Here is a 27,819-nt window from a genome sequence, read left to right on the forward strand (position 1 = left end):
TGTAAAAAGGTATAAATTCATAAATTATGGATTATTTTATATGTAAATTAGCAATAAATCCTCATAAGTGCCTATATTTTAATATGAAATATTACTGAAATTAGACACTTATCAAGTCTCCTAAAATTTGGGTCTTATGTTGAGCGCTCTACACTTTAAGTGGCGAATCTTAACTGCTCATCTTGGAGTCTCCTCTCCCTCCAAGTGTCGTGATGATAAATGCCTAATTTCAATAATACTTCATATTAAAATACAAGCACTTATAAGTATTAATTGCTAAAATTCATATAAAATGATCCCCAATTTATGAATTTGTACCTTTTTACATTTTTATGATCTTTATTTGAATAAGAGCATTTTATTCCCATATTTGGTGTTAATTGTAGGTTTATATGGAAGAATGGAGATTTGGACTAAAGAAGAATGATATAAGCTAAAAAGAGAAAGCTGGAAGGCCCGAAACGCACAAAAAAAGGAACAAAAGTTCAACTCAACATAGGAGTTCTCGCTCAAGCGAGCTATATCTTGCTTGAGCGAGGGAGCTCCAACAACGTTCTCAAAAATTGATGCCTTTCTCGCTCAAGCGAGATATTCTCGCTCAAGCTAGTTGAGCGAGAATGCATTAGATTAATTGAGCTAATTTTATGTTTTATGAACCATCCCATCAGCGCAACGCAGGAAGTCACCTAACCCTAGTAAATTAGGTTAAATAGGGGGCTAGAGGCTCAACCCTAGACCAGATGGCATTGAGTGTTTTGTAACCAATTTGGAGAATGGAAAGTGCTAGAAATATGGGTGGCTAGTTCTAACCTTTGGGATTGAGAGTAATATGTTCAAACTCTTATGTATTGAGGTGATATTTAAATATGATATAATATTATGTTCTTGATTGATTATTGGTATTGTTGTTTTGCTTCTAAATAGTTGTGACATGTTTGAGAATCTTAAATCTGATTAGAAAGTATTTTTAGGGTTCAGACCTAAACAACAATACTTAAAATATTTGAGTGTTAGGAATAGACTCGAAATGTTAATTAATATTAACGTCTGAGCGTGATTATAAGTTGTTTTTATAAATATGCGAGGAATCGATATTTAGGAAAAATTCTTAATAATTTTATATGCGAGGAATAAATTTAAATTACTTTTCTACGAGCATTAATTTCAATCAAAGAACATAATGTTAACATGCTAATAAAAATATATAAGAGTGAGAAAAGATGAAACCTAATCCCTATTTTTCCAAATTGAAGCAACCAATTCTTTGTTTGTTTTCTTATTAATCATCGCCAATACAACCACTTTCAACACACTTTTAATTGTTATGTTTATATTTAGTGAGTAATTGTACTTGATAATTTAGTGTTCTTTGTGGGATCGATATTCGTCCTTAGGACAAATTATTAGTTCTGACAACGCGATGCACTTGTCGTAGAATGTCATTAAGTTTTTGGCGCCGTTGCCGGGAACATGTTTGATTTGTTGAGTATAATTTTATAAATATTGTGAATATCTTAATTGTTTTGATTTGTTTTTATTGTGTTTATTTTTTCATATTGGTTATTTTTGTTTTTATTGTTTTAAGTCTTATTTTTTATTGCTTTTATTTGTTTCTATTTATTTTCTGATTTAATTTGAATTTTCTTTTATTTATTTATTTGTTTTTAATTTTTTGTTTATTGTTTAAAATTTTCAAAAAAAAAACAAAATATAAAATACAAATATTCAGTTACTGCTTGTGAATTTTTCTGCTAACCCTTAAATTAGTTGTTTTTATATGATATTGAGAGGTCGGATTCCAAAAGACCAATTGTTATTTGAAGCAGAAATTGAGAGGTTAGCTAGAAAAAACAGGAAGTCAAAGGCAAAAGAGAAGCAAGAACACATAAGAGAGGATTCTTCAACAACTTCTTCTTTTTCCATTTATACTTTTCAGGAGGATAACATCATGGCGGAGGAAGCACCACCTCCTAGGAGGACTCCTGGAGACTACGCCATACACTAAGGGCCTAGACACTTTTCTAGCATTGCAATACCTGCTACTAACAGGGCCTTGGTGATGAAGTCTGCCTTCCTCACCCTCATTAGTACCAATCAATTCACGGTGATGGATCATGAGGATCCCCAAACACATTTGTCTACATTTTATGAATTGGCTGGAACTATGGGTTTTCAGTCAGGTGATCTTGAGAATGTGTATATGCATTTGTTTCCATTTTCTTTAGCAGGGAAAGAAAATGAGTGGCTTAAATCACATCCTAATCAGAGCCTAACCAGATGAAAGGATGTAGAAGCCAATTTCTCGTTACATTAAAGCTAAGTCTGAAATCTCTATGTTCAGACAAAGAGCAGAAGAATCTTTTTGTGAGACATAGGAGAGATTCAAAATGATGTTGAGGAAATTTCCAAATCATGGGTCTGAAGAAATTGCTCAGCTGGCATATTCATTAATAGTCTTAGATCAGATACGAATATGCTCCTAGATGTCGTAGTTCGTGACACAATGATGGTTGTTGATGAAGAACAAGCAACGAGAATTATTGATGCTTTGGCCACAACTGATTATCAGGCTCAACATGACAGAAAAGGCCATCAAAAGAGAGGATTATTGTAAGTAAACACTGTAAGATTGAGCAGTTGATCGCACAGATGGCAAAACTACCCCAAAAGTTGCATGTGATTCACTCATCATAAAGTCAGACTCCATCAATCAGGTGTGATTTTTGTGGAGTTGATCATCCTATGGTCATTGTTCTTATCAGATCTACTCACCTGAAGCTGAGGTAAATTATATGGGCAATCAAGGAAGGCAAGGTGATTTTTCCAACAATTATTCTCAATGTTGGAAAAAAAATCAAAATCAAAATTTTGGGTGGAAGCAAGATTATAGTTCATCCAATAAGCAAGGACCTTTCCAACAACAGCATAAATCTAATTATGCATCCATGCCTGAGAGAATGAGTAAAGTTGAAGACGCTCTGACAAAGATTGTGAGCACTCAGGAAAATAGCATGGCCACGATTAGGAGTATGGAGATTCAGATGGGACAGATGGGCAAACAAATTGCCCAAATTGCAGAGGGACAAATTGGCCAATTCTCAGCCAACACCACAATCAACCCTGAGGAGCATTGTAATAAAATCACTACTGAGAGTGATAAAAACAAAATAAGAGAGAGAGATGGTGAGATAGTGAAGGTTGAGGAAGAAAAAGTAGAAAATAGAAAAAAAAGGGAGAAAAATATGAAGTTGTAGAGAGTAGAGTTTCAAAAGAATTATCCCATTCTCTTATGCCTGTAAAAAAAAGAAAAGAAAGGATTTTTTTTTTCTGATAAATTGCTTCCACAAAATTATTTTGCAGGATGATCAGAGAAACAAACATTTTTTGAAGGAATTAGAAGGAAGATATGTTGTTTTGAAGACAAAGATATACATCCGACAGCTGGAAGCAATACTTTAAGGCTAAAAGACTTGTTAAAGAAATTCAAGGATCCAGAGAGTTTTACTATTTTTGTGTCAATTGGTGATTTAATTGTGGTTAATGCCTTATTGGATTTAGGGTCAAGTATAAATTTGATGCCATTAACCATGTTAAGATAGATAGGTGACTTGGAGGTTAAACCCACCAAGATGCAGTTACAACTGGCTGACAGAACTATGAAACATCCCTATGGTGTGGTAGAAGATGTTCTTATGAAGGTAGACAAGTTCCTATTTTTGATATATTTTGTGATCTTGGACATGAAGGAAGACGAAGAGGTCCCTTTGATTCTCGGCAGACCTTCTATGAAGACTGTTATAATCATAATGGATGTGGATAAAAGAGAACTTAGATTAAGGTCTAAGGAGGACGAGGTAAGATTTAATCTTTTTAAAGATGTGACTGACTGTATTGCATATAAGAATGGGAGACAAGAAAAGATTTCCAAAGAAGAGGTCATCCTTATAACTGACAAGCAGATGGAAGGCTCAAAGCCAAAGGAGGAAGTTACATATCATGAAAAGTTAGAGACAAAAGGAGACCAAAACAATCAAGGGAAACCAGTGGAAAAAGATGAATATCAACCAAGACAACCTATCATGCTCAACGCGGGTAGAGGTAAAGGAATGAAGAAGACGAAGAAATTGTGGGTTGTCAAGAAGTTAAACATGGATGGAACAATCGAAGTTGAAGCGTCATATTCAAGAAAAACAAAAGTGAGAACAAGAGCACTGGCCAAACAAAATAATTATCCCCATTGATAAAAACTTTTGTCAAGTTATATGACGCTAAAAAAGGGCTTGCTAGGAGGCAACCCAGTAAATTTGATTGTTTATTTTTGTTAAAGTAGGTTTAGATGTTTTATATTAACTGTTGTCCCATAAATAAGAAGAATTGGGCAAGCTCATTATGGCATTCTCGCTCAAGCGAGAAAGTACGAAAAAAGTTGGTGCTCTGGAACCATCTCGCTCAAGCGAGAATGGCACAAAATTTTGTGTGCTCTCGAGTGTAATATCTCGCTTAAGCGAGAAGACTCTGACAACGTTATTAAAAACGCGGATTTAGGGTTCAGTGGTGCCATTCACTTAAAAAACCTTGGTGAGAAGCTCTCGTTTTTGCTTTGTGATAGCTTATTTCCGCTCTAATATTTCATTGTTCCTCTTTCAAACTTGAAATCTTTGATCACTGTGTTCCTAGTAAGTCTTTTATCTCTATATTTTGCTCTAATCATGGATTTCTGTTTTTGGGGTTTAAAGTTCGGGGGTTTTTGTGTTTTTAGTTTTCAAAGGATTATGATAAATGAAGTTAACCTCTTTGCTTTATAGATTTTGTTGGTATGATTGATTGTTGATTATTTCATTTTGGATGATTAGTTTTAGAAATCTTACCCTTTTGCAGCCAAAATGAAGCATGCACGAAAGGTGTTTGTTAAAATACCTTGTGAAAATTAATTTGGGCTTGTGGTTTTTGCATATGGATAGTTAATTAACAATGCATGAAAAGGGTTTTATACACATGTTTCTATGGAAATTACATGAGATTAGTTAAATTTTGAATTGATATTTGGATTGATGATGATATATGAGAAATAGGTTGTGTCTCATTTAAAAATTTTCGCTATGGGTCGGACTAAGAGTATTGCAGCTCAAACGACCAAAGGGAAAAGAGTGAGAATAGAGTCGCCAAAGCCTCCAACACGAAGCAGGGTTTGGAAGCAAAGAAAAGTAGAAAAGGTAGGAAAATATAAAGAATTGGACTTTTATTCCAAAGAGAATAGTATAATTGCTACCTAAACAATATGACCTACTCTTAGGGGGCTTGCAAAGAAGAAATTGGATGAGGCTAGCTGAGTCTTTACAAATGTATGATCCTAATGTGGTACATGAATTTTATGCAAATGCTTGGGCAAGAGAAGATGGAACTCTAGATTTGGGATCAAGAGTACGAGGGCGATGGGTACCTTTTGACAAGGAGTCCATTAGTGAATTCTTGGGTGACCCTTTGCAGTTAAGAAGAGATGAGGATTGCACATATCACCAGATGAAGGATCAATTTGGTGGCTTTAATGATGACTATACAAGCGCCAAAGAAAGACATCAGTCATCGACGCTAGAGAAAGACATCGGTCCTCGGTGGTCCAACAGCCCGCACGGCCTTCCTCGCACGGCCCTCCCCGCTTTGTCATCCCTAACTATAGTGTTACGTTCAATTATATCACTATTAAGAACTAGAAACCTATAGGCAACACTATGTTCTGCATATCCTAAGAACATACAATCAGATGTTTTAGAGCCTATTTTCTTTTTCTTAGGATCAGGTAATATCACTTTAGCTAAACACCCCCACAATTTTAGATATTTCAGAATAGGTTGATAACCTTTCCACAACTCATAGGGTGTTTGTTTACCAGTTTTCTTATCTGGTATCGTATTTTGCAAAAAACACGCGGTAAGCAGAGATTCACCCCATGAATTATTAGGAGCATTAAAACTAATAAGCCTGACATTCATCATTTCTTTAAGAGTCATATTTTTCCTTTCAACTACTTCATTAGATTCAGGTGAATATGGTGGGTTACTTCATGAATAATACCTTCTTTAACACAATACTCATTAAATAAAACATATTTACCACCTTTATCTGATCTAATTCTTTTAATTTTCTTATTCAATTGATTCTCTACTTCCGCCTTATAAGATAAGAACATGTCAAAAGCTTCATCTTAATGTTTAATTAAATACACTTTGGTGTATCTAGAAAAATCATCTATAAATGTTACAAAATAATTTTTACCACCTCTAGACATGGTTTGTTTTAAATCTGCAAGATCGGTATGAATTAAACTAAGTTCAGTTTGACGTTCTACAAAATGACATGTTTTCTTCGTTATTTTGGATTCTACACATATATCACATTTACTATTTTGTTTATCATGCATGTTGATTAATCCTAGTCGTTGCAATTTCATAGCGTACGAATAATTCACATGTCCAAATCTAGCATGTCATATATCATATGAATCAACAATATAAGCAGAAGATTCAAATTCATTCATAACTTTAGAAATGTTCAATACAAAAAGACCTTGATCACAATATCCCTTCCCCACAAAAACATTGTTTTTTGTCATAACAATCTTGTCAGATTCAAATGACACTTTAACCCAACTTTCCTTAGCAATGCCCTAGAGATTAAATTAACTCTAATTGATGGCACATGTAGCACATCACTCAAAGCCAGAGTTTTACCAGATGTGAGCTTCTGAAGAACCTTTCCTTTTCCTAGGACAAGAATTATCTTGGAGTCACTGAGATAAACTTGTTCTTCTCCATCCCCCACACTTATGTAGGAGGTAAACACATTTTTGTTTGCACAGATGTGTCTGGTAGCCCCAGAGTCTACCACCCATTTGCTCACATTTGTCACAAGATTTACTTGTGAAACAAATACCAAAATGGTATCTTCCCCTTCGGCTAGATTTGCCTTAGGAGGATAGTCGTTTTTTTCCCCTATGTCTGCCTTAAGGTGCATGATGACCTTGGCTTTCCATAAACAAAACAATTACCCTTTTTTCTTAAAAGTGGGAATAATTCCATTAGAACGAGAGAATTTATTATTATTTTTCTTTTTTTGATCAATTTTTTTCTCGTACCTTTTTGGAGTTGGTTTGTCTTCTACCATATTTGCTTTGGCAGACAAAGTTTTGGCCTTTGCGGCATCGCACTCTTTCTTGTTTGTGTCTTCAATGATGATGTGGTGATCAGATCTAATAGTGACATCTGTTTGTGCCTGTGCTCCAGTTGTTGTTTTTAATCAATCCAAGATTGCGAAAGCTTTTCGATCAAGAGTTTGGACACAAATTCATCCAGAAAGGCTATGCTTTCAACTTTTATATCTTCAAGCAACTTGTGGTATTCGTTTATCTGGATTTTGATGTCTTTGTCTTTGATTATCTCCCAACGATATTAGTTTCCAATCACAAACCTTTGTATGACGACGTCTTCGCAGTGTATTTGAGGATAAAGGAATCCCAAATATCTTTTGCTTCCTTGTAAGAAGCATATACATCGAATAGATCGTTAGATAATGCACTGAGTAAGGTGTGATGACATACCTTATTTACATGAATCCAATCATCAATTTGTTTCGCAGTCGTGCTTGGGTCGGATTTAGAATTGGTAAGTGCAAAAGCGACTTCGTACATGTCCAATAGGGTGGACACGTGTTCTTGCCAATGTCGGAAATTTTGACCGGTGAAGACTTCAATTTTCGAGACATCTAGAAATGGTTTCGCAAAGTTCGGTTGTGTTGCAGAAATCGTGTTTGACGTTTCTAGGGCAGAGTTGTTGTTTTTGTCCACATAGTCAGCCATAAGTCCTTAGATTATAGTAATTGAGGCTTTAAACACAAACAAAACTAATTTCCCGAGGCATGAGTGATCACTGTCTGTAAGGACTTATCCGCGGTGTATTGCGCAAGTCCCCCAGGATACAACAAGAACTTTCCAGAAATTTTTGAGGATCAGAACTAGCAAGTTACTCTTAAAAGAGTAAGAACCCAAAGAACCGATAAGAAATAATTATAATATAAAAGAAATTAAAATGGGTGAAGAGAGAAAGAGAGGAAGATGAAGCGTGAGAAGAGAAATGGAGAAAGGGAGCACGGTGATTGATGATCTGAGCAAAGGAGAATGCTATATTTATAGAAGGAAAAAATAACCGCATCCCACTACGTGAGTAAACTGTTTCCCACGGTCAAGGCGGTTCCGAGCTATTGCGGAGAAGAAGAATGTGTCTTCCCAGAAAGTGCGGAGCAGATCTGGATCCGTTGAGAGCACGCACGTTCTGAGTGACTCATTCTAGGTAGGAACCATTTCTGGAGGTCCCTTTAGGTTGCGGAACGTTGGAACTCTATCCCACGTTCAATCTCTGCGAACTAGGGTTTCAAACGTTCATCCTCTACGAACAAGGGTTTCAGAGGTTTGTGCACACACTCTGTTTTCCGTTTCTGCTTTTTCTTTTCGCAATATATATGGATTTACAACAACTATTGTGCGACTTGAACCCGAACCAACTAGCTGCTCACAAAATCAACTTTATTGCACTTCAGATTTTTTTTCCACTGAATCAATCTAACAAACATGTTATCTGTAGGTTCAACCAAAACACGTCAAATTGATAACAGATCAAATGTGATTCACATTCTCATCAACAAAACACAGAACAAGAGATAATCGCCGAAAACGAAATTACCGAAGAAGAACATGGAAATTTCCTTGAGAAAACAACTTCTCTGATTTTGATTCACCAAACCAACTCAATTGCGATTCAAACAGAACCACCGGAAGGAATAGCTTCTCACCAAACAGCTTCAATGAGCACAAACCTGCTTTCAATATTTTTAAAATGAAATATATGGGAATGAAGAGCGGCGATAGGGTCCAGTGGTAGTGATTTTGATGTGCAGTCTAGTATATATGATAGGGAAATGAGAAGGAAGAGAAGAAAATAGGTAAATGGGAGCTTAAGATTTACAGGAAAAGAGAAGAAAAAGAGAAGGAAAAGAGATAATAAATTAGAAGGAAACTAAAATCTATTATTTTTCACTAGATGACTTATTATGACGGATAAAAATATAACAATCATAATAATAACATGTTATGTGAGTTAAATTGAAAGAGATATAGAAAATGTCTTTATATTTACAATTTTATCATGATTTATTATGATATGTAGATTAGATTCGTCATAATAAGTTCGTTATTAAATATTATTTTTTTATTAATGGAAAAAATATATAAATAAATTGAAAAAAAGACATTACATTATTAATAAATAATCAAGTGATAATAACGTAAAAGAAGAAACAGAACAACATAAATTAAATAATAAAAATATACATGAATAAAATGACTAGTGAGTAAATTAAATGACAAAATTATAATCTGGTAAAGAGGATCAATAGTAATGGAAAGTAAATTAAACGTAATACATATAAATATAAATTAACGAAGAGACTACTGAAAATAAATAAATTAACATAAATATAAATTAATAAAAAATACGAAAATAAATTAAATGTATAAATATAAATTATTGTAATTAAGTATATAACTAAAAATAAATTAAATAATTTGAATATTAATTGATAATATAGACTGATGTAACTGAAAAAAGATAAATAACATAAATATAAATTAATAAATAAGATTAATATGCAATTAAAAATAAATTAAATTAATGACGACGATGAGTACATATAATTAAAAAAATTAGATGACATAAGTATAAATTAATATTAATACGTAATTGGAAATGGATTAGAATGTAGAAATATATAAAAAAAACATATAAATTAAATAATAAATATATAAAATAAAAATAAAGAACTATGTATTACTATAATAAATTAAATAATTAAAGTATACAAATAAAGGAATTAAAACAATGTGGTTTAAAATAAGAGAAATTTTAATAAAATACAAAAATAAGTTTATTAAGATTAAAAAAAAAATAACTGCACTCCTCCCTTACCTGTCAAACACTATGTAGCACAGATACGGATACGAATGCTGATACGATATGAACACGAAGATACGCATAATCTCACAAATGTAAGACACGGGGATACGGATCTATATATTATATAATTTTAAATTATATAAATTGAAAATAATTATTTATGTGCCAAAGTATGTTTCAGATTCTTTTGGGAGCAAGAAGATATTTTTCATGACTGGTTCAAAAGAATTTGTTCCTTATTTTTATAATTATAATAAAAATTTATACAATAAAATTAAGTTTTTAGAAACTATTGTATTTATACCTTTTAAAATTGTGTTAGAACCGTGTTAGAATTTTCAAAAATCCAACAAATATTTTTTTAATTGAACACTTCACCGATAAGTGTCCTACAAGTGTCATACGAGTGTCGACACGACACGGATACGCCATTTAATAGAAGTGTCTGACTCTCATAGGTCAAACACATGAAAGGATGATATAAGTAGTAACATTAAAATAGGAGAGAAGAAAAAATAGACAAAGAAAATAAATATTGTATAGAAAAAAAGATGTTGAATTAAGAGAGATTATGGAAAAAAAGAGAGAAAGATATATTAGAGAGATATGATAAAGAAAGATGCTACAGAGATGGAAAAGTTTCAAAAAGAATAGGTAGTATGAAAATATCTATAAAGTTTTGTCAATATTATATTAGTACTATACTTATTTGAAGGTGGAGTGTTGTGGAAGTTTGACATTCCACCCTTATTATCTCTTCAGTTTTCTTATATAATATATTATTTTTACTTTAATAGTTTTTTGAAAAATATTTATCAATTTTTGTACATTGTTTTTAAATTATTTCTTTAATTAAAAAGTTTTTTTTATTAATTTTTTAAAATTTTACTTTATTATACTATTTTTTAAAATTTGCTTTTCGATGTTCAAACTTATCAACACAAGACATGAAGAGTGTGTGTATTAAAATAAACTTTTATGCAAGGATTGTGAATTACTTTTACAACTCCATTTTTTATAAATCTTCTTCTATTTTTAAAGGTTATGATGTACCTAAAGTCTTTACTTCAATAATTAAAATCCTTTTAAATTGATTATTTTGGTCATTTCATATTGGCAAACTAATGTAAATATCATTTGTGCATAAAGTGAATTTCAATATTAGTTGTAAGGTATAATAATGTAAAATATAGTGTTTTTTTTTATAATCAAGCTTCATTTTAAATGTTTTCTCCTATAAATATATATTTTTCTGCAAACCAAACAACGGTACTAAATACATATTTCTTAAAATTTAATCTGAGCTAAATGAATTATAAAAATACACAAACATAAACAGATCTGTGAGTTAAATCAATATTAAAAATTTAATGTGTATCCTTTTAACTTAATAAATTCTAGAACCAAAACATAAGAAATAATAACTTATAAGACACACAAAAATACAACAACCCCGTTAGTTTAGAAAAATTAAAGTATGTTATCACTTGATTGATTGATTCTTAAAGCATACTTTTTATACTATAACTTTCAAAAATGTCCTTAAGGTTTTGTGTAATGAATATGCTCCTTCCTCAAATAAGTATTAATTTTCAATGAGATACGAATTAAACATACATACTAACTATTTGTGAGGAATCATGTAAATATTTATTAGAATTTCATGAATGTGATTAAATTTTAGTTTAGGGTATAATATTTTTTATTAATAAACTTTTCTACGAGGCTTAAGGAAGCCTTAATTATATTTCTTTTATTTTAAAATGGTTGTGAATATATTTGAGATTGTAGTTATTTTTTATAATTTCTTTTCAGTTATATAATGAATAAAGTTATATATTATGTTATATAAATGTTAAATATGAATTAGGATATTTGTAAAAACATTAATAAAAATATTTTTGTTCTACATTTTACTTCTATTGCAAGAATCATGACCATAAATTTAGACCTGAGTTTTATAAGATCTCACCGTGAACTATAGGAATAAAAATATATTTTATTTCATATAAATATTTCATAATAATAAATATTGTAAGATAAAATGTAAATAACATATTATTAAATTAAATTTTATAAAATTATTGCATTAAATAAAATAAAAATGAGATTTTAAAATGATATAACAATATCTAAAAATTAAATTAAGACCGGACACTTTCGTTAAAGAGGCTTTCCTCACGAATTAAAAAGTAATAGCCACAAGTCACAGGAGATCTATTGGTCTAGATCTTATTTTCTCATTCATATCTTTAACATTTATAATAACAGAGATTCTTAATAAATGTGTTTGTTTCTATGAATGTCTTGTTGACATAATAGAAAAAGATAAGCTAAAATTGTAAAAAAATAAAGTTTAAATTAGAAGAAAAAAAAACAAAAAAAAAACCTTCATCTCCATTAAAAAATTTCGCAAAACAAATGCATAACAAACTATTATGAATAAATATTTTATTAATATTTACATTTATTGATTAAATTATAAATATAATTGTTAATTTTGTAATAACTATATTGTTTATATTTTATTAATATATTTTATATTATAATAAATAAAATAACTAATAAATAAATAATATATTTTAATATTATATTAACATGTGTTTTTATATTAAAATATTTTACTAAAACTAAAATAAAAAAAAGAATCAAATTAATTAATATAAATTTTCATATTTTATAAAGTAATTTAATTTAATATATTGTTATTTTGAAATATAATTTTTTTAAATGAGTTCTTTTTTTCCTTTAATAGATTCACATATAGAATTATGGTTTGATACTTACATCTATTCCTTAGCTCATGTATTTATATATTTTTTAAGATTTTTCAAATTATAATTGATTATCGTCTCTATTGTAACCAATTAAGTAAGTGTTATTAATTGGTTATTAATTGGTTATGAATACATGTTCAGCCTTTATCAAATATCAAATTCGTCAAACACATCAACGTTCAATTTAAAATTTTCATACAAAGACATGGCATATTCGTAGTTGACGTTTTTAGTCAATCATTCTACGTAAATCTTCTCATTTCAAAGGGACCTTCCCCTCCTCCTTTTTTATTTTGTACGTAAATTACCTTAAATTGTCCGTAGCAAACTTGTATAGTGACCAACTTTTGTGAGCCCCAAATAATCTTCATCCATATATATAGTTAATGAATTGGTTCATTGAGGATTGAAATGTGAGTTTTGAGCATAGGTGGTGAAGGGTGATGTTGTTGGAGTAGGTGAGATAAGATTTAGATGTAGTTATTAAGGATTCCCTTATGTTAAATAGTAGAAAATAAAGAGGATTTAGATGTCCAGATTTGGGTATGTTGAAACATGCTTAAAGAGAGACAGTGGTGTTTGTTGGCTTATTCTCCATTCCTAAGTTGACTATGTTAGCTGAGCAGTAGATGAAGCCCCACCTATTGGAACCTCTTAATTAGTTGACCAAACTCCCCTAATCCCTAACCACTCATGGATTCTCGTACAACTCCCACCACACCATTTTCAAATTCTCTTTCGGAGGATACGCACATTACATAAATGGCATTTCCGTAATTCCACGTTGCTTCCCTTTTACCTTATTCCTCCTTCCCAAAGTCTAAAGAGATGGAGACCGTTTCCACATTTTCTCATTCATCTTTAACGTCAAAAACAAGCAACCCCCCTCACTGCAACTTTTCACTCTTTACGATTCTACCCTCAACCACTACCCCCTCTTATCCACCCCCTCAAATTACGTTTCTACTCCTTTTCCCGGCTCTCATCACTCCTATCCTCGCCACTCACTGCAAAACCATTTTGAAATAAAGGGTACTTTTGTGATTTCGGTCTTATAAAGAGAGAGAGAAGAAGCAGAAGAGAGAAGGTATAACCAGCCGTTTTTTCTGTTGGTATATGAAGGTGGTGAAGGAAGAAGAACAAGAATGGTGTCCGACCAGGATATAGCAAAAGGGGTGGAGTCTCTACTTCGTCACTCTGACCCAAACTCCATAACCACTGTAAACGCCGTCGTACAGCAGCTCGAGGCTAAACTAGGGTTAGACCTCTCTCACAAGGCTGCTTTCATCCGCGACCAGATCGACCTTCTTCTCCGCTCCCACCCACCACATGCATTTCTTCCTCACCCTCCTCCTCTACACAAAGACTATTTTGCCCCTCACCCCCAACAGCACTTCCCAGCCACCCACTTTCCTCCCCATTTTGCCCTCCATGACGAGATCAACTTCCAGCACCCCCACCCTCCTCCTCCATGCAAAGTTGATCCCTTTCCTGAAAATGCCGCCACTGTTGCCTCTCCTCAAGCGCCCAAAGTAAGGTGCGGTTTTTCATAAGCCCTTTTGTTTTGCTCTTCAACTTCTTAACTGGGTCTTCATGGGGTGGGTTTGTTCTTGTCGCTTTAACTAATTAGATCTTAGTTCCGAGGTATTTTTTTGTTTTCTTCGATTTAGGGTTAGTATTTTCCGCTTTCGCTTTCGTCCGAAGTACGGTTGCGATCTTGGGTTGATCTCCTATTGTATGTAGTTCGAGTACGCTTCCATTTCCGGAAACTCTTCATGGTTGGTTGGTTGTTGTTAGTATTTTATTTATTGTTGGTTACTGTGGTTTCTTTCAATTGAAATTTCACGCTATTTTTGGTAAAATAGTTGTAAACTTGTTCATGTCATGTCATTTTCCGTTTGATGATTTTATTATGTTAAAATAATAATAATTTTGTTTATTAGAAACATACCGGTCCCAAATACCTCTTTCTTTAACTATTGTGCTCTTCTAGTCCTGTTTCTTAGCCTTCTCTTGCCCCTATTGTGTATTTATTCCCATTCCATTGACCTGGACGTGTGACAATTTCTTTGCTTAGTGTTATTTGTCGTTTTTCAGAATTTTAAATGCATTTTTAATATAGTGTTCAAAACAGCTTATATATGTGTGTATGTTTTTTTTTCTTCATATATATACATAATAATCAGCGTTTGCTAGCCCTGCTAATTTGTTTGGTCTCATGTTCTGATTAGCTTTGAATATGTAATATTTTTTCTCCAATCTGTCTCTATTCTACTAAGAATGGCGTTATGGAATTAACATACGAGATGGTGTATTGCCGTTCTTTATAAATGATTTTCCAGTGTTCAAACCGGAGGCAAAAGAAGAGGTGGTGCTGGTGGTCTAAACAAAGTTTGTGGTGTTTCTCCTTTGCTTCAGGCAGTTGTTGGTGAGCCTGCATTGCCAAGAACTGAGGTAGTTTTCTTTTACCAAACTAAGTTAGATACCTCACTTCACTTTCATTGTAAAAGCATGAATCTTCATTTATCTGGAATAAACCATTAATTAAAATAAATCACATGGAACCCTTTGATATGCTCAATTCAGATTGTGAGGCAGCTTTGGGCATACATAAAGAAAAACAACCTCCAGGATCCTGGTAACAAAAGGAAGATAATTTGTGATGATGCACTGCGTTTGGTATTTGAGACAGACTGCACTGACATGTTCAAGATGAATCAGCTGCTAGCTAAACACATTATCCCACTTGGTCCCACAAGTAAGTACTAAATAGCGAGTGCCCTGTTTGGATAAACATGTGTCAAGAAAATAAGAAGGTAAAATGAATAAGTTTCTCCCATAAATTAAAAACAACTTATTCACTTCAACTTTGATGCAAGTTATTTCATTTAACTTTTCTAAAAGCTATTTATTTTACCTTCTTAAGTTGTTCTCCTATATTTGCTTATTGAAAAATTTATCTTTCAGAACCCAAATAAAATGAGGATGCTACATTACCATCTTTTTTACAAGGGGTTTTGTTGTTTCTTTAGTAAAATAATCTTAATATTCTTTCAATCCTATCACTCCAGAGGAGTCACAAGCTAAGCGAGTGAAGGTGGACGTTGAAACAAAAATTGAAAGTGCTGAACCTGCTTCATCCACTGTCGTAATATCTGAAGCGCTTGCCAAATTTTTGGGTACTGAGGGAAAAGAGATGCAACAATCTGAAGCCAACAGACTTGTTTGGGAGTACATCAAGCATCACCATTTGGAGGTGTGTTGCCTGTTCATCACATTCTCCACTCTTTCACATGCTCAAACATGCTTCAACCTTCGGTTAAGAAATCAGTACTTAACATAAAAGTATTTTTCTGATGGAAATTAAAAAGTTGCACGGACAATGAAAGATTCTTGAAATCAAAATCTGATTGAAAGCTGAAAACTAAAAGAAATTGAAGAAAATGTCTTATATTCTATGATATTTGTTTCAAAAATTACTTTGGTGGGCTGTTGCCTTTTTATTTTGAGCGATGGATCTAAACATAAAAGAGATTAATAACGAGAAGGGATAATAATTGTTTGGTCTACAATTTGTCCATGTTAATTGTAGGATCCTTTAAATGCAATGGTGATACTATGTGATGCAAAGCTTCAAGAGCTACTTGGATGTGAAAGCATTTCTGCTCTAGGAATACCAGAGATGTTAGCGCGCCATCATCTATTTAAGCAGTCTGATTCCAATGTAAGGTTAACATTTCCTTTCATCTTATTATCTATTGTGCTCGTGTTTTTTTTTTTTTAATATCTCTGAATCATTTGGCCAGCAATCTTGTCATGTGGAAATCTCTCCTCAATTGTGTTTTACCTCTATACAACACTTTGTAACTTGACTCTTGCTTCATTCCTACACTATTTAAGAGTTCGGCAATTTCTATACGAACTTGACCACTCTCCTTATGGCCATTTTTTGTGTGTTTGAAACCGTGTTCCCCACTTGTGCAATATATAAATGTGTATATTTCCCTGCCTCTTCCTTTCCTGAGCTCCATGTCAACGTTCATGGGTTATTTTCTCACATTGTGACTTTTTAACGAGTCTTCTGTTAAATGGAAATTGACTGACAAATGGTTTTCTGGTTTTTCTTTAATTGTGGTGCAGCGGATGATCTGCAGAGAGCCGTAGTTGTATGTTTGTGGCTGTTGGTAGATGATCATATAGGAACTTTTTACTTATTCCTGTAACTTCCTTAATCTGTTTGTTCATTGACATGCGTAAACTGAATGTTGTCTGACAGTTATTAGGTTCGTTGTTTAGAATGACAATGGAGACCTTGAGCTAGGCAAGAAGTATATTATTGTATTTAAGATATGGCCCTCTAGGTTGCCCCTGCATTTTATTTTATCAATTCTCATGTCTAACCTCAACTCACTGAAGGATCCTGAACTCCTATTTGGAATTACTAATACTTTTGTACTTTGAGTTACATCAACTACTCTGAATCAATGCACCTACTTGTTCTGACAGCCTTGCACTTAATCCTATTTGAAGATGCATGATTACAAGTATAAGCGAGTTTATAGTGTATTATTTTCCTTTTTTTTAAGTATAAATTCTTTACCCAAATTACTAGTATCAAGTTTATTTCATTATTACTTCCTTCTCCCCCAAAATATTGTAGTATCGTACTTGTTCACGTGATTTTGGATAGGGTGGTATTTTTAGTTAAAAATTTCCAACTCAGAAGGTGTAATAGTGTTGAGGGTAATCTTATTCAAGTATTAGGTAAAGCATGCATATAAGCCATTATGATTACTTGGATATCATTACTGGTCCCCAACCAACAAGGACATAGCGTTTGGAACATTCAATTAGTTGTTGTTACATGTGGACTGTTACTATGAACCGACATGAAAATACAAGGCGTGGCATTCCAATTCTCCATGTTCTCACCCAAAAGATTCACAAATCTCGAATAACTAGTTCCTAGAGCAATCAGACAATAAAATATTGGCGTAAAGATTAGAACGCATCTGCATATTTCTAAACCAATTTATATTTCCCCATTCCAATTAAAACTTGTTTTGGTTGTTTGTTTCTGGTTTAGTTTCTCGTATGGCAACATTAAGAAACCATGCTAACCGGAAAAGAACATATATGTTGTTTAGTACATGTTTGGATTGAAAACACAAGTGGTTGCTGCTAATTTTGGACACAGAATAGCTTCAGAGGTCGATTTCCAAAACCTTTTTGAAGTTAGCCCTGCTTTTGTACTTCAAATTCAATTCAGACTACTATTTCTCCTATCTGTGGACTATTCACAGTTCTCCATTATATTCAGACCAATTGTTATCCTCCCAACATGTTATGCACACATAAACACATAAAACACTATAAAAGATGAAACCATGCCAATTTCAAGAAAATAATATAAATAGAATACAATATCCGTACATTGTTGAGAAGATATTTATTGTAAAATAAATTTACAATCCATATCTCGAGTAGATTATTTATTTTAAAATACTTGAGCATTGAATAATATTTTGTAAACGGATCTCAATTTAGTATTGCGTTGCGTCCTTATTACAATTCACATCTTTTTATAATATGAGCTTTCGAAAATATTTTAATAATATAAACACTCAAAGTTCGAATTTCATTTTTGCAAATCAATATAGGATTTCTATTAAATATTAAGTGAGACTTCAAGTACTTTGGCTAAATTTACTTTCTCTTAAAATACGTTGATTAATATGTTGTACATTGGTAATGGTTAAATATTTCTTTCCATTCATCATTAAGAGCAAATCATAATAGTAGTTAACATTACAAAAAGTCTGTTATTAAAATTGTTTTATCAATCCTTCTACTCACACCACTATTGCAAGTTTTACTTATTTTGATATAAATAATAATAATAATAATAATAATAATAATAACACATCATTGAAATAAAATCTGTGTCCATCCATGGTTTACGGTGGTTCTACATGTGGTACACAATTATTGGTCGATATCATGAACATTAGAATCATTGAAAGCATGTAAATTCTGAGAATGGTCCAACACACGTCGCGTCCATTACATCGTTTTCTTGAAAGTCATTCTCATGATGCAAAACTGCTCACAATTATTATGATTCAAGTACGCTACATTTATGTAACTAGATTTCTTAGGATATCAAAATTAAATGTTAATTTCTGTAGAGATTACAGCCACCACATTTTCAATTGAGTTATATAATGTCACTACTATTAGAGTTTAAGCACAATACGGCAAGAAATAAAATACAGAGGACAAAGAAAAAACATATCAGATGGTGGTGTCTTTGGGAGATTTGAAATAGTGAATTTAAAGTGATCTAAGAAGAAATTGGAGTTTTTTGGATTGAGATATGTTTGAGATTTATGTGGGGAAAATTTATTGAAGTTTATGAATGATAAGATGATTGAGTAGAAATTTTTAATTTTTTTAAAAAGTGTAAAATATAAATTTACAAATTTATTCATATTTTAAAAAATATTTAAATAATAATTTATTTATTTATATATTTATTTTTTATAATTAATAATTATTATTATATAAATAATTATATTTATTTTTATTTTTATTAATTATTAGTATTAATAATATTATTAAATATTTGATACAAATAAAATTAAGGATAGTTTTAACTTTTTAATAGTATTATATAAATTTTTAATAATTATAAAATATATATTTAGTTTTATTTCCATCACAAATCTGTATATATTTGTAAAAAAAAACATAAAACCTTTTTACCTCGATTTCTGAATTTTAATAATGTTTTATTTATTGATTTTCTCAATTTATATGCTTTTTTTACTTGAAAAATCCCATCCCAAAAACAATCAATGCATAAGTGAGTCTCAAATAGGATTTCCCCAAGTGTACATATTTTTGTATCATCGAGAATAACGAATAAAAGGAATATAGTGGTAGAATATCAGTAAATTCAAACACAAATTTACAGTAGAGGTCGAGAATCTATTAATAATATTAAGTACAAATATTATTATAACTATTCATTTATGGAATATTTTGATTAACATGTGTTAACTATTATAGATATAGAACCTATATGTTTTTATTGTTATCATCCACGGTTCAAATATTTATAAAAGCACATCAACATTAAAGAAATTATTTATTCACTACTTAATTATTTTTATTAAATCTTTTACTAATTTAAGTCTTAGAGAATTTTTGAAAGTATTTTTTCTTCAACGAATTAGCTGGAATTCATCTTCAAAGAGTTCATAAAATACTGAAAGTAAGACTTCTCATCTTATTTAAAGTGACATTTTTCCTCCTTTTAATATGAACATTTGACCCTCATCCCAAAGAACAAAATTTTAAGAGAGACATGAGGCTTAAATGCAAACTATATATAAGATGATTGACTCTAACAATATCATTTTAATGATCTTGTGGTCAAAATATTATAACAACACTAGGGCGAAATAACACGAATTAATGCATCGCCTTCTTGAAGTCCTCTACATAACCCTCAATTCCCAAAAAGTCAGCTTCATAATTTTTCCCTTCAAAGAATCTCCAATCTTGTTTATTTTTTCAATTTCTTCTAGCAGCATAGTTGCATTACTCTCAACTTTTTGCCTCAATCAATTTTAACTTCCTCTTCAACTCCTTGCTCCCTTCTAACTTTTTCTTCAATACTTCGATCTTGGTTCTTGTCTTTTACTCCTCTCATCTTGTCTTTTGCCCAGGTTGATCGTTTTATCAAAATCTCAGTATTTTTACTCTTGGATGATATAGGTAAACTGTGATCAACCATATATTTCCCCAACTTTGATATTTTGCTTGAAAGTTGAGGATTCTTGATGGTCATTCCTTTTCAGTAAGGGATGATCACTGTAAATCTCATCAGTATAACTTTAGGACCCATTGGACTTCCACCTTTTAGTGATCCCATTAAGAGGAGGTTTTTCATGTTAGAATGTATGGCTTTAAACTAGAGGGGGGTGAATGATTTAAAGAGGGATTTCAAAAACTTTTAAGTCAAGAATGAAATTATCTCAAGAAACAATTGATAAGGAATCCAGTTTGCCAAAACAATAAGCAAAAACAACAGCACCAGAAAAACAATCGGTTGTTTATACCAGTTTACAAAATCAAAACTGAATTTAAAGAGTTAAGGAAAAGAGAATGCACACAGATGTTTATACTGGTTCACTCTAAACCTAGAGCTACATCCCCTCTTCTCAGAAACCACTGAGGAATTCCACTAAGCAATCAAACCTAGATCACTTACAACACAACCAAGAAAGTGACCTTGATCCCCTCAAGACACACACTTCTCTTGGCCAACACACGAACACTAAGAATGCTGATCTTGATCCTCTCAAGAACACACAACACTTCTCAGCAAACACACAGAAGAAACTTGTTCAACAATGTACAAGGATTACACTTGTTACAGAAGCAAATATGAAATCAATACAAGCAGAAATCCTATCTCACACTCTTTGATCAATCTCAATCTCTAAGCAATCTCAACTCTTTGAAAATCAGAATCTTGTTGTTCTCAAAAGATTGTTATTTCTCAAATCTGTTTTTCTGAATTTATTCGAAGATATTTGTTATCAAATCTTAACAAACTTATTCATTGCATTTAAAGATTGGTCAAAGCTTTTAAAGACTGGATCGTAATCAGTTAAAACATTTAATGCTTAGTCAAAACAAAAACCATTTTTCTGTTATGGTACCAAAACAAACAATCGGTTGTTTCCTCGAATCAATCAGTTGTTTTGGTTTTAACAGCTCAACCATTTGAAAAACAGTTTTCAATCTTTTCTAAAAACACCTAAGTATAAAATAATCGGTTGTTTCGACAAAACAATCGGTTGTTTTTCACTTAGTTTGAAAAACACTTTTCTTTTAAAAGATTGAGAATGCCTATTCTTTGGATTCAATCAAGAGTGGATTACAAAACTCAAACTACCCCAGATCCTAACTAAGACAACTCAACAACAACAAGCACAACCTAGCCTTCAACATCCTTCAAAGGGTTTGGATTCTTCAAAGCTTGAACACCACTTGGTTCAACATTTTATACACTCCATTGTTAACTATTGTGAGTCCAACATCATCATTAGTACATACACTAAAAGACCTAAGAAACTCCTAGATAGAAACTCTTGATTTATACTCGTACACATAAAAGACAATTTCCTTGAATACCCATGATTCAGGATCAAGGATAGAGTAAAAGTTGTCCTTTCGCTTACTTGTGACAATGCTTAGCTCGACCATTTTATTGGCCTCTTGGTTAAGGTTTTTTTTGCTTTCACTCTTGATTACGCTTTATGATGACTCTTTCCACCAAAGGTAGAGAACGTCCACATGTGTTGTAATAGTAAAATATGGTGGAGGAAATATTTCTTCCATTATATCTCCTGACAAAAAAGTTAGTATAACTCAAAGAAATGTTCTTCTGAAATGGTGAAAACTTCCAAACCAATAAGGGGGTGACCACTATAAGAGAAAAATAAAAGAATGAAGAAGAAATAAAAGACATGGTAGTAAACAATGTGTACCTAGAGATGGGAAAGATGAACAAAAAGACAAAAGAAGAAGAAAGACATACTTGGAAGTAATAACTATAATGTTTGATCAAAGTAAATAAGAAACTATATGAGTAAAAAAAATAGAAGAAAACTCTTTAATCAAGGAGCATTTAGTACACTAAGTGTGAAATAATGCACTTCATCTTTTGAAACATCTCTTCTAAAACGAATGTCCAAATATTGTAATATTTCGAAAGTTTCAAAATCCTTCCTTAAAGAACATACTTATTCAAATTATTACTCATATATATGAGCATTAAAGATAAATAAATATTGTCTATCGATTAAATCAATTGTTAAAGTTAAGCCTCATTAAAACAACCTTAAAATTCTTATTAAATAGTAATAATAAGTTAACACATTATATATATATATATATATATATATTTGATTGTTAGTTATTCAATTACTCAAATGTTAATGAATTGAAGATTCAACATTCAAATTCTTATTCACAACTGAATATAATTTCTATTATTTAAACTTGTTATTGAAGGTCCAAAAAATTATAAATGTATACCAATTCAAATGAATTACTCACTTAATATTAACTACTCCTTATATTTTTACTACATAAGGCGAATTTCATTTTAGTCTTTATTAACTAATCAGATTTTATCCTGAAAGTATCATAAAGTAAAAAAAAAATTAAACTTCAAAACTTATGCATCCTTCATATAGAAACAATTGTGATTCTCATTCTTAATAAGTGTTAATTTCGTATATCTAAAATACAATTTTTAAAAAACCCTATAGAATTCAGTTATATCAGATGGTATTGAAATCGTATTTAACATGTGTAACTTTAGTTCAATTTTTTTTTGAAGAAAACTTGGTTTTTATTTCAAATGATGGAATAATTTAAGAAAGATTTAGGTATGTTATTTTGATTGAAAATGATGTATGAATTAATGGTAAAATCTTAAATCTGAGACGCTAAACATAAATTAAAAACCTAAAATTGTGAACATTAATTTGAAAACATCGAAACTTTAACTAGAATTTTAACTGGAAACGTTAACGGAAAACTTTAAACTCAAAATTATTCCAATTAACATTTCTGGTTAAAGTTTTAAATTTTAAGTTTTCGGTTTATTTTTAGCGTCTCATATTTAGGGTTTTGTTATATGATATAACTGAAATTAAACATGTCAAGTACGAGATGAGGTATTCAGAATTTTTTCAAAAATTATATTTTATATGTGTGAGTTTAACTATATCTTAATTAAAATAATATTTTTTTAGAAATTATTTTCAAATTTAGTTTCAATAAAACTTGTATTTGTTATGGAGAAATTCTTTAAAATTTTTAAAAAATAGTATTTTTAATTGGCGATTTCTTAAAAATTTAATTATACCTAATATATACGATTTACCCACTTTTAAAATAAATAAAAAAACTAATCTGCCCAGAAAATTTGAATTAAATTTCATCAGCTAAGACAAAATACCTAGTTTTGCTTTTTCAATTGTATGTTCACATGCCATTAAATTCTCATACCACACTCTCAACTTTATTGGCATTCTCATTATTGTATACTTAGTAGTGGCATGCCATTCTTAGTTAGAGGGTGATAATTCTGGTGGACCTGCCTTGCCCAACTATGACTTTATGGGTTTATGAGATGATTAATATAAATTAAAAAATTAAAAAATAATTTTAAAAAAATTAAAAGACTAATAATTTAATATTTATTATATGAAAATAAAGAAATATATTATAAATAAATATATGTTAGAGTGAACTATAAAATAAAATTTATATTTATAGTTGTAAATATATGATATTGATGAATAGAGATTAGAGCTCATTGTATATAAGTGGGTGCAAACTTCAATCATATGAACCAGTTTTATAGGGTTGAGTTAGACTTAAAGTCCACTTTAGTAACAGATAAATATAAATATTTAATTATATTTAACACACACAAAATATTAGATAATAATAAATAAAATTTAATAAATGAATTGGATTGTAAAGTCAGGCCAAAGTATACTTTGATCTCCGTGAGGTGTGACGAGTAAGTCTTTAAGAATCGACACTTAAATGTCTAACTTATTTCCCATAATTTTTCACAATACATTGTCAGTTGGTTGTTATAGATTACCTGTTCCGCAATATTATTCTTAAAACCAGGGAATATTTCATTAAAAAATTTCATGTATTAACAATAAACATTATTTTTATGAGAAGATATAAAATAAATATTGTGTGTAAGATGTGAATATAAATATGTAAGTTTAATAGTTCAGTAATAGAGTCTATTAGATAATATGTAATTAGATTATTTTGTTGAAATAAATCTATCAGTATTAACTTGTGGTAGGATAGTCAAGTTGATTTAGGGTATAAACTTCATTACAATATAATTTACAAGTGTCATTTTTTAGTTTGGACATAATAATTATGTATTGCAAGAAATATTTTGATTACATGTTATTTAACGAATATGGTATGATGAATGTGCATAAAAATGATATTGTGGTTATTATTCTTAAATTGTTAGTTTACCTCATATTTATTTTGATTTGTTTTGGGTTATTTTATGCGTGATAAATGAAAAGGACGACTCTAAATCTTAAGCTATGTTAGAAATATATATATATATATATATATATATAAATGTTATATCTCATAATAAAAGTTTATATTATTAGAAATTATTTTTATACTACAATGTATTATTTTGTGCATCGTACATAATATTAATAATTTTTAAAATTATTTGTCGGAAAAATGATAACTGTATTGGGATGACAGACCGGTCTATGGAACCGGTCAACCCACGCAATAAGATCCTATTTTAAGGTACGAGGTCGACCACGTGATATATGTGGCCGACCGATATAAGGTGCTCAAGTCAAAGGTTGACCCAGTTAGCAAAGGCTAACCCTTGGTTAGGAAACAACCTAATCCAACCCTAATCGCTAAACAACACCCTAATCCGGCCCAACAGCAAAAGCCCATCAAGGTAATATAAATATCACGCATTCCAAGGGAAAAGGTACGTCATTATCTACAGTATTCTAACCAGCCGAATACGATACCCCACTGACTTGAGCGTCGGAGTGCCATCTGCAGGTACCCCACCAGTCTGAGGAGCCGTTCGGCGAAGAAGGTAGAAGGAGGAACGTGAGACACGACCGACCGAGTGACACCTAAAGACAATAGTTCTCCCAGTCCCCAAACTAGTTCGAGAACAATTGGCGCCCACCGTGGGGCCGAGGAGAGCCAGAAGAAACCACAGCAGTAGATGGTATCAACCCGTAGCATGACAAACATGTCCGAGGCAGACCAGACGACAATGATGATAGCCCTCCAGAAGGAATTGGCAGAGATGAAGAAGGCCCGTGAGGAAGCTGCCAAGAGGAACGAGGAGGAGATAAAAAACCTGCAAGAAGAGAATAGACGAATGAAAAGGTTGGTCGAAGGGATGCCGTCCCCTGCCATGACCAACCAGGGTGGCAAGTCTTATGCCACAGGTGCCGGCCTCCAGGCCGATAAAGATATGAAGAACGACCTTACTCTAGAGATGGATGGGGAATCCCACCCCAACAAAACAACCAACACTGCCGGAACGATGGGCCCAGAACGGCGCCATCCTTTCACTAACCACATCATGGATACTCCCCTGCCGGACAAGTGGAAAGGCTTCAACAGGGACCGCTATGATGGAACGACCGACCCTGACGAACACGTGGACGCATACACAACCCATATGAGCTTGTACACCATGGACGACGCGGTCTTGTGCCGAGTCTTCCCCACCTCCCTAAAAGCAGGAGCTCTCAGCTGGTTCACCAAGCTCCCCCCGAACTCAATAGATTGTTTCGAGACCTTGATGGCGAAGTTTGACGTAACATCCATAGCACTGGTCGACATTTGTCAAGAGAAGGGGGAATCCCTGAGAACGTTCATCGATCGGTTCAGCAAAACTTCCATAAGCATCCGCAACCTTAGCCCCGAGGTGGCAATGCACCATATGTTGACCGCTCTGCGTCCCGGCCAGTTCGCTGATAGCTTGTGTATGCAATCCGCGACCATTCTTGACGATCTCAGATGTCGAGCGGCGAAATTCATGCAGCTCGAAGAACTCCGCGAGTTCAGAAACAACGCTCGGGCCGAAGCAAATGGAGAAAAGAGAGAAGACAGAGAACGACAAGGAAGGTCCCAGACCCAAAAGAGGGACAACCAAGGACCCCGTTTCTCCCGCTACACATCTCTGAACGCTGATAGGAGCAAAATTCTGCAAGAGGCGCTAAGCACCAAGTTAATACCACCGCCCCGAAGGGCCCTGAGCCCAGAGAACGCCGACCGTAGCAAGAGGTGCCGGTACCATAAGAATACCGGCCACTCCACCGAGGAATGCCAACCTCTAAAAGACAAGATATAAGAGCTCATCCAGGCCGGACACCTCAGACGCTTCGTGTGTGATACCTGGGAAACGCGTCGTTCCCCATGCAAAGAGCAAACGCCTAGGAGAAGAGACCGAACCCCCCCGGGCCCACGAGAGGGTGATAGGCGCGGAGACCGGCGGGGACGAAGAGACGACCCCCCCACAAGCCGACACTCGTAGGGGCCGAGAGGTAATCAACATCATAGCCGGGGGGTTCGCTGGGGGAGGCAGCTCCAACAGCGCACGCAAAAAACACCTACGGGCCATCCACCAAGTAAACCTCGTCTCTGCCTGGCCAAGGATGCCACCGATTACGTTCACAGATGAAGATTTCAAGGGGATAGACCCCACACAGGACGACCCCATGGTGATATCGGTGGATATTGACAACTTTACAATCAAGAAAACCCTCGTGGACCAAGGAAGTTCGGTCGACATATTATACTGGAAGACCTTCAAAGCCATGAGAATCCCGGAAGAGGAAATGATGCCCTACAACTATCACGTGGTCGGTTTTTCTGGGGAACGCGTAGGAACGAAGGGTTACATAGAATTATACACAACCTTTGGCCTTGAAGAGGCAAGCAAAACCCTTAAGATCAGATACCTGGTCATAAACGCCAACACGTCCTACAACATCCTCCTCGGCAGGTCGTCCCTCAACAAGCTCAGAGCGATCGTCTCCACACCCCACTTAGCAATGAAATTCCCTTCTCTCTCAGGCGACATCTTGACGATCCACGTAGACCAAAAAGTCGTCAGAGAATGCTACGCCGAAAGCCTACGAGTTGAACCTACACGGCAGAAGTCCAGCGGCAGCCACTCGCCCAGACGAAAGATCGCCGGCCGAGGAAGAAGCCCCTAGAGGTACTCACCGCAACCAAGGAACGCCATCACCATGGCAGATCTGGACCCAACAGAAGTCGAGCCAAGACTTGAAGCCAAGGACGAGCTGCGCCGAGCCGAACTTGATGGGGAGGACCGGTACACGAGCATCGGCACGGCAATGGCCGCCGCTGATGCGGATTTCGTTCACCGAACCCTAAAGAGG

The 27,819-nt window shown here is 33.1% G+C and overlaps 2 protein-coding genes and 1 pseudogene across 3 annotated transcripts; 2 read left to right on the forward strand and 1 right to left on the reverse strand.

Annotated features, from left to right (window-relative positions):
- Positions 1-2,313: 2,313 nt before the first annotated feature.
- On the reverse strand, positions 2,314-2,419 carry LOC137808888 (small nucleolar RNA R71; annotated as a pseudogene).
- An 11,175-nt stretch (positions 2,420-13,594) lies between these two features.
- Positions 13,595-17,283, forward strand: LOC137806752 (SWIB complex BAF60b domain-containing protein). Of its 2 annotated transcripts, none has more exons than XM_068607016.2 (6): positions 13,595-14,315; positions 15,121-15,232; positions 15,365-15,536; positions 15,850-16,034; positions 16,371-16,502; positions 16,919-17,283. In XM_068607016.2, the coding sequence occupies exons 1-6, from the start codon at positions 13,924-13,926 to the stop codon at positions 16,940-16,942; spliced, it is 1,017 nt and encodes a 338-aa protein (XP_068463117.1). In that variant the 5' UTR covers positions 13,595-13,923; the 3' UTR covers positions 16,943-17,283. The 2 variants fall into 2 exon arrangements, with proteins under 2 accessions (XP_068463117.1, XP_068463119.1); XM_068607018.1 differs by having other exon boundaries at positions 13,607-14,315; positions 16,371-16,507.
- An 8,360-nt stretch (positions 17,284-25,643) lies between these two features.
- On the forward strand, positions 25,644-26,765 carry LOC137839162 (uncharacterized). Its single transcript, XM_068648288.2, has one exon. The coding sequence runs from the start codon at positions 25,644-25,646 to the stop codon at positions 26,763-26,765; it is 1,122 nt and encodes a 373-aa protein (XP_068504389.2).
- The last annotated feature ends 1,054 nt before the right edge of the window (positions 26,766-27,819 follow it).

Source organism: Phaseolus vulgaris, chromosome 3, assembly GCF_051622355.1.
Source record: "Phaseolus vulgaris cultivar YP4 chromosome 3, ASM5162235v1, whole genome shotgun sequence".
Lineage (NCBI taxonomy): Eukaryota > Viridiplantae > Streptophyta > Magnoliopsida > Fabales > Fabaceae > Phaseolus > Phaseolus vulgaris.